Source organism: Gymnoscopelus microlampas, assembly GCF_963454915.1.
Source record: "Gymnoscopelus microlampas genome assembly, chromosome: 1".
NCBI classification, from domain to species: domain Eukaryota; kingdom Metazoa; phylum Chordata; class Actinopteri; order Myctophiformes; family Myctophidae; genus Gymnoscopelus; species Gymnoscopelus microlampas.
The window spans coordinates 10990214-10998924 of NC_139962.1; the positions used below are offsets into that span (position 1 = coordinate 10990214).

The window sequence follows — 8711 nt, forward strand, 5'->3', positions numbered from 1 at the left end:
TATCAAAATCTACAAGCTCACAATGTGTGACGGTGTGACGCGCTGTGAATTTAAAGACCTGCTATTTTCGTGTGACATCGTCGTAGCAACAGTATAAGTATAACATCTATGGAGCTTAAGTCAAGTTCAACTAACACTCAAGATTTTACCGTGTAGACTCAGTATTTTAAGGAAAGCACAAATGACTATGCCCTCTTAAGATGCTACTATTTTTATAATTCAATTACAGCCAATTGTGAGTTTTACTTTTATGCCAGAAATCATTGTCATCCTAGATTATTTCATTTTCCTAAATGAATCAACTCCATTAAAGTTAAACTCTTTGTATTCCACATAGTGGTCAGATTGATAGTAATATGATTATAGTAATGAGATTAATGTACAGTTCGGGCCACCCCTTTGCCCAACCCCTGTTATGAGAAAGAGGTCTTTCAAGAAATTACTTACTCCCACATTTGTCTTTTTTAATTGGCTGTTTTACAGGATCAAAAGTCTCCTGTTGTAATTTCTGTAGTGTGTTTATATGTGTGATGTCACGTCTTGTGTCCTGCCATTAACATGATGTAGGCTACAGTCTCATTTGAAAAGATAATCACACAGCAGCTTCCGTGATCACGTTTAATTTTATTTTTGGTATCTAAACATTTTTGCTGGAAACAAACTTAAGCAATTTACCTGTACATTATCATTGATCAGTTGTCCTCCATTTAACAGATATGCACTCCACATAGCCTAAGCCTACCTTCACCAACTTGTAAATTACAGTAGGCCTACTGTCTTTTTACTGGCTTTATTTTCATGTTCTTCCATTACATCTTCTGTGTTCCATGAATATTATCAATTTCTTTTCTTGGTGGAGCCAATGGAAACAAGCCATTTCTATGGAACTTATTTTGTCTACAGATTTATCAAAGGCAGTATTCATTAGGAGTGGCGACGTAAAGTCATGTTTTCTTGTCAGATTATTAGGATTGCGAGAGCTAGGAAAGCTGTTCAGTGATCCAAGAACCACATACAGTATAGACTGTTCATTCTTAATAATAGGCTATAACTATGTGGCCCCAGATGTATTCAATCCGGGGAGTCGATTGGCTTTCACCTAATTCATGCTGAGGTGAGAAAGTGACAATTTCACCTGAAAAAAGTGTAGACTTTTTTCATTTGAAATGACATGTATTTCTTTTGCATATATCATGCACATTTACCCTTAAGTACACTTAAAGGTAGATACAGTACACTTTATGGCTATATGTTCAGTCTTCGTGGAAGAAGACATATTTAAGTTGTAGGTACATTGTACTCTGCTACTTAAAGAAAACACTTACGTAGTAGTAGGCACTACTACTAGGAAAAGAAGAAGAAAAAACAAGACAAACTATTAGCTATTTGAATGTGAGGTTCATCTCCAATATAACTTTGATGTAGATATTTTTGGTGTCTTCCCGTACTGGCAATAGGACTTTTGAATCATGAACAAATTATACAGTTGAGCGAAAAACTAAAATATCAACTAATGCATCTTTGAGCCAATATTGACTCATAAGATGCCACCATTGAGTGGGTGTGTCACTCACATGAATTCAAATCAAATTTGTTACATCTTTTGAAATGTTTTGATTAAAGACTAATCTGTCATTAGTTGTATATTGTCTAGGTCATTGGAAACCTTGTAATGACTTCTCTCAACTGTTTGGGGCAAAGTGTTTCTATTGATTGTTCTGTTTGTCTCAGAAACACAAATGTTTCTTTGCAGTAAACCAATGAGCCCACCCATATTTATATGGTCCTATGTTGGTCCTTGTGTTTATGGACCAAAAAGAAAACAAACAAACAAAGAAAAAAACAAAAGAGTTGAATATAATACCATTTTTAAGATGCACTCTTTTATACGCTGTTTGAAATGTTGATGTTGAATTATACTTTATACAAAAATAAATTGTCTCTTTTTGTCTATGGTTTGCCTCTTATGTCCATTTTTGCTTCTAAAAGGTCAACTTGTGAAATGTAGTACACTTACTGTCAGTGGTGGACAGTAACTTAAGTACAATTGTTCTAGTACCTGTACTTTACTTGAGTATTTGTGTTTTTGGATACTTTCACTCCGCTACATTTCAAAGACAAATATTGTACTTTTATCTCCACTGCATTTCTAAGAAGGGAAAAGGTACATTATGAATTAACCAATTAAGCCCTATTTAAAATGTTGTGAAAATAGCAGATCTACAAGCTCACAACGGTCACGATGCGACGCTTTGTGAGCTTGTAGATCTGCTATTTTCAAACATTTTAGTACTTTTTACTTTTGGTACTTTAAGTACATTTTGATACCAATACTTTTGTACTTTTACTCAAGTAAATTTTGAATTCCGGACTTGTACTTGTAACAGAGTACTTCTACATTGCAGTATTGATACTTTTACTTAAGTAAAACATTTGAGTACTTTTCCACCACTGGTGGCCACCAGGCAAATGGCCAAATGTTGCTACAGTTTGTATGTGGCTGGTTATTTTCTGCACCCTATCTGTGGCTGGCAAACAAATCAAAGTGAACTCCCTGCACACTGCCCTTCTTAAGCTTTCTTGCCTGGTTGAACAAGAGCTAAAGAAAAAATGGAATGTGAACAAAACTCATGACACAGAATCATTGTTGCATGACGAGCCACAGAGGAAATATTAAACTATCTTTATTACATGTTCAAATTCAGCTATTTACAGTTTTTTATACTGAGCAAACAAATCAATTCACACGGTTACATTTTTTTTCTTTTACTTTCTTTCTTTTTTTTAAAGATAATGAACAAACAAACACAGCTGCTTTGTACATATAGGCCTACACAGTATGCTGTTGGCATCTGTGCTCCAGAGCCAGGCATGAACCAGTGGTCACTTATTTAGATAAAACAGTTAGATCTGACAGATCATTGGCATATACAAGCATGAATACTGAGTCTTTCAGAGTTTGGACCAGATTGAAGGAGAGATGTGTTAATTAAACCTGACTCGATTAGGCTGCAATTCAACAAAGTACTAATGTTACCGAATAAGCTAGGCAGCATTTATAATGGATGGATGAGGGGGCAGATGGAACTTAAAAGGCTGAGATTGCGTTACTTTCTTTAGCCACAAGAGGGCAGTATAATAAAGACTGTGATGCTACGGTAGCCTGAAAGCAATTCTTGTACCCATTTTGGAATTGTCAATTGTAGAAGACAGTGAAGCCCTCAGAACAACTTGTATAAGACATGACCTGCTGACAACCAGTCATGATATATAACACATAACAGAGCAGGTTTTTACACATTCTTCTCTCATAGTGCTAATTCAAAATGACATGACAAGTTGAAATAAAATGTTTTATTTAGCTGGGGACCGACTCATGGACCCCAACCAACATGGACCCTTTGAGGCATCTCCGCCCGGATGTCGTTTTAAAAACCTGCTGCCCTGAACAGCCAGTTAAAAAGAAGGTGATCCCCTCAGGGTCCAATTATGTTTTATCTACTCTATCCTAATAGAATCAAAAGGCTTGCAGTCGATCCTTATTTCATGGGAGGCGAGTACTCCATTATGAGTCTCAGATGAAGAATCATAAAATGTGGTCATGATTTTAGTGTTTTCAGGGACCTCAAGGCGGATACTTCTAGTTACATTTAGTCGTAGTTACTTGTGAGTGGATAATCTGTGCATCTGTTTATAGAAAGCCAATTTCGGCTAGGCGCCAATCAGAATGCAAAACAAGGGAATTAAATTAAACTGCAGGGGATAGTTAGGGCTGAAGCTAAGGGGGGTGTGGTCCGCTAAACCTCGTTCTGTTGGGTGAGGTCCTCTGACATGCTGTTGAACTCAGTGGCGCGGGTGCTCATGCCCAGGTATTGCTTCAGGAACTCGCTAACTCGCTTTTGGTTATTCCACTTGCGGGCCGACTTCCTCACGCCAATGAAGCCGCCGTAGCGCTTCTGGAAGGACCGCCCCGGTGCAGAGATGAGCTTCTTGTAGCCGTGTCTCCCTTTCAGGAACCCGCCGAACCGCTTGGAGACGTTCAGGCCTGCTTCGTCCTGCTGTTCCCCCGCTATGCCGACGTCCCCCTCCATCTCACCTCCCTCTTCGTCCTCTTCCTGCAGAGCGAGGGCATTAGAGTTGGACTTGTAGGCGGAGTCCAGCTGGGTGGTTCGGCTCCCCAAGCCCCTCTCGTCCAATCCCAGAGCCCGGGCGATGTGGTCGAATCTCTGCAGGGTGAAGGGCAGCAAATCTCTGTCCGCCTGCTCCGCTTCCTCGTCCTCTTCCGGCAGCATGGCCTCCACTTCCTCTTGGGTTCTCTTCACCATGGCGCCCTCTGCGTAGATGGAGGAGGGGGGAGACAGCTCGGAGGTCTTGCGACAGATGTCCCACGTGAAGGCTGGGGAAACGTTGCTTTCGCACTCGATGAGACACACCTGACACAGGAGAGGACAAGAGGTTGTTATTTTCACAGGTCCTTGGTGATGTAGTTCAGTGCCACATCTGGACCATGAAGATGCCCTAATATAATGGTTTTAGATCATTTAATTCGCCTGGTGTCCCGGGTCTAACTTGTCTCTGATTAGGGGTACAGTCACACATGCGCGATTTGAATATTTGCGTCCTGTTCACCTCCAATGTATGCAAGCAAAGGGGTGTGCCTCCCATGGTGAAGCAAATTCGTATAATTCTGCTCTGTGTTGAGTTCAACCAGGCTTCAACTAATAGCAAACAAGTGTGTGGTTGACTCAACTTGGCTGTCATTGGCTGCAGTTTTCTTAGTGAGCGGTCATTTGTAACCAACATCCACTTCCACTCAAGAGGACTACAAACCACAAAATAGATTTCTGTGTATCACATTCTACATTGCCCACTTTCAGCACAAGATTGGAATTTTGCCTCTGTCTGCAGGCAATTTGGTCACTCCTCTGCATTTGTGCATGTGTGACCATACACTTATGGGTAGCTGCACGTTGTCATTATGTGTGTGCAACAATGTCACCAAAACAAATGAATGTATAACGGTGCATTTACCGAAGATGATTCAAGTGAATTGGATGAAAAGGGCTGTATTGTAATTTACAATGCAATACAGTTTTATGTTTTAAGTTATTAAGTAATGTACGTCGTCAGTGTTGTGGGACTGCTTTTCCAGTGACTGTTGCACAAAATACAAAATGGTGACATCCTGGGTCCTGTGCCTTTCCTCTCTGCGATCTCTGTCTTGTCTCTCTGCACTGTACTCTGTCTAATAAAACAGAGATGTATGTCTCAAAAAGTGCTCTAAACAAAGGGGGCTCTGATGAAAGAGTTTATAGGATGTTACTTTTTGGTTAAACTTCCTTGTTTTTGGTGAGAGAGGAAATCCTGGAGATGGGACACGCACACGCACACGCACACGCACACGCACACGCACCATCTATCCTGGGGATTCAATTAGCCAATGCAAATTTACAGTCCAAATGCCGAGAGGGCAACAGGGGTGAGTCACATAGGGCTGACGAGGGGAGTGTGTGGGGGGGGGGGGGTTGGTGAGCAGAAGAGGTGGGGGAGTCATTGATAGAGAGGAGCAGAGTAGGGGTCACGTGAGAGGGTGAAAATAAAGGGAAGCTACTGTAGATAGCATCATCAAATTTAAAGAGAGACCACATGGAGAGAGAGAGAGAGAGAGTGTTGCGAGAGTGAGCATGTGTGTGTTTGCCGGCTCCATTACATTAAGTTCTAATGAAATCAGAGATACCACATCAAACCAAACAAACTGTCTCCCTTGGTCCATTAGATCTCTATATTGACCAGTAATTGGTTCACTTTTAAAGGGACAGTGCATCATAAAAAAAGATGCACTTTCCCTGCCTGTCATTATTTAAAAAAAAGGGGGGAGAGGTGTGTTTGCATCATATGAGAAGACTTGGTAGTCATTTTATATTAAATATGATCAAATGAGATAAAATCTGAATTCATTGAAAATTGAAAATTGTACGATTTGGTTGTCATAGCTGCCATCGAATATAAATAGAGGTACAATAAGAAGCAGCAACACTGTATGTGTGTGTGTGTGTGTGTGTGTGTGTGTGTGTGTGTGTGTGTGTGTGTGTGTGTGTGTGTGTGTGTGGTGCACTTCCCAGCGAAAGACCTCAACATTTCGATCAACAAACAAAACATCTCAGAACTAGGCAGTACAGTATCATTTAGAATGTATGGTCTGGATGTGCATAATTCTATGTTTTGACTTGTAATAGTTTGATGTAATGCTAGTTTGATAGATGATAATCAAATGTTTTGCAAAGTTTTATAGGTTTTTGCAAACAAATTATTGATTGTTCACAGTTGGGTTTTGTATTCCAAATCTGGATACAATGAGATAGAAGACCCTGATCTGTGATGTCAAGAGCCTGTGTCTTGTCTTATAATGTGATACATATTTATGCTGTTATGTTGCTTAGAATGGCTTTATTTTGAAAGACAAAAGTACCCTTATATTGAAAGGCCCTCTTGACAAGAAGAGGTCACTGTGACTTTAGGCCCTCTTGATGAGAAGGCAAGTGTGTGAGTTAACGAATTGCACTGTATACAGAACAGCTGTGTGAGCCTGCAAACAGCATTTTATGTTGGTAGCAGCAGATATTGCATGCTCTTCATTTCTGTGTCCTTTGCTGATGCTTTTCAACCTACCTTCCACATACCATCACCAGGAGTCTATGCTGTAAGTTATAATTCATGTGGAAGCTGTAATTTCATGTTATAGTGACAACTTCATGTATGCATAATTAAGATAATGAGTTAATGTTAAAAACGGCAGTTAATGGTTATTTTGTATTAAAAAAGGATTGTATTTACAAGCTACACTAAAGAGGACATGACAGCATTTCATGTTACATTGTACATTAGGTTCGTTTTCAGTTTTTACTCAATGACCTGTAAAGATGAAGGGTCTTCAGTAAAGAACAAGTCTCACGATTCTGTCATTATTTCTTTGGGAAGTGGAGTTTATCTCGCTGTTGAGCTGAAGTTCAGCACACACTTTGGCAAGAACAGCACAGCCTGGGTTATACTTTCTGGATGGTGGTAGTGGCTTTTAGGAGCCCACTCACTCCCCTCACGGTGCACTTGACATTACTGATGATGACCAAATGGTCATCATCAGTAATGTCAAGTACACCAAAGCTTACTGTGGTACTGTGTAGTGTGTATGATTTTCAAGGAAACAACTTGATTCCAATCTCAGTACGTTATGAAAATCAACTTGCGGAGTCTTGAAACTTGAGGTACCTGTATAGGTATCATTCTTCATCTTTATAACATCATGGACTTGATAATGCATGGACCTGATTTTGAGCACTCAGTGGTGGCGAAAGGCCAGCAATCCACAGGATCTAATCGAACCAACCCTTTGTGCTATTAAACCAATTTAGTGTGTGTGCATGTACTGTATGCGTGCATTTGTGTTGTGAAAGTAAAGGACAGGAAAAGAGAGAGAGAAAGAAAAATAAAGTACAAGACACTAGTTAACCCATTAAGACCGAGGATGCATCTGTGTCATTTTAAGATTTATTTGGGCTATTCAAAAATAGCGGATATATAGCTTGTAGATCTGCTATTTATTTATTTTTATGTGAAAATATGTGCAAATCTTTGAATACATTATATTCTTAATTTTGAGATGGGGGTCCGCTGGAAAATACATATCATTTTGGGTGGTCCTTGACATGAAAAAGGTTTTAAGAACCACTGATATTATAGCAACATAAGTTTTTTTTATAGTTTTTTAAAACAGTTAGAGATTTAAAAAGACATTTGTAGAGTCCCCAGAACCAAAGATTTGAGTTACAAATGTTAGCATTAATATATATATATTCAAAGATTTGCACACATTTTCACGATTTTCCAAAAATAGCAGATCTACAAGCTCATAGCGCGGCTCATAGCGTTGCTCATATCGTGCCACGCTAAGAGCTTGTATATCTGCTGTTTTTGAATAGCCAAAGAAATCTAAAAATAACACTGATTCTTTCCCGGTCTAAATGGGTTAACTAGTCTTGATAGGATATTATGTATAGCTTCTAGACATAGACTTGTAGAACAGACATTGCAGCTGAAAGCTCACCATGGTGTTGAAGTTGAGTTGCTTGGGCAGAGTCCTGCTGCAGGAGAGGCAGTCTGCCTGGCAGTCCCCACAGTGTCCCGGCACACACAGCCACAGCAGAAACACAGGTAGCAGAGGGCTCCTCATGGTCCCACAGTCTACAACACAGAGGTGCATGAGTTACTGTAAACCCTCTATTCTTAGTAAAACGGCAAATGTTCCATCCCAGAATAGGCATGCTGGGGTTCAATTGGTTAAGAAACAAGAGCCACCCTTAGATGATACGATGGGATAAGGCTTCAACTTCTGTTAAGGTTTCATGACTTTAATTTTCTTTTTTTGGCAATGATTGACAGGCAAAATCCCTCAACAGCGACACCCGCAGGCAAAGATTATTTTTTTCATTGCAGTTAAAAAGGCTTTAGAATTCAGAGAGAAACAAACCTACCATGGCTCACTGAGTGGATTTTTCAGTTAAAATATGTTAATACACGTTTGAAGGACCACGATAAAGACTTTTAATGTGTTGTAAAACTGATTGTCATGAAACTTTTTTTAACTGTACTTTTGCTGTAACTGAAAAATCCTTTTTTCATTTGAAAAGATGTCATTTTGTCAGCCAACACTGTCA

General features: G+C 39.7%; 1 protein-coding gene across 1 annotated transcript in view; it reads right to left on the reverse strand.

The window, feature by feature from the left end:
* Positions 1-2691: 2691 nt before the first annotated feature.
* The window catches only part of pnoca (prepronociceptin a), a 20515-nt gene continuing 14495 nt past the window's right edge, over positions 2692-8711 (reverse strand). The window contains exons 2-3 of the mRNA XM_084058249.1: positions 8102-8238; positions 2692-4433 (exon numbers count right to left, since the gene is read on the reverse strand). Of these exons, the coding sequence (XP_083914375.1) occupies positions 3798-4433; positions 8102-8227 (762 nt within the window). The 5' untranslated portion in view covers positions 8228-8238 and the 3' untranslated portion in view covers positions 2692-3797. The remainder of the gene's footprint in view (positions 4434-8101; positions 8239-8711) is intronic.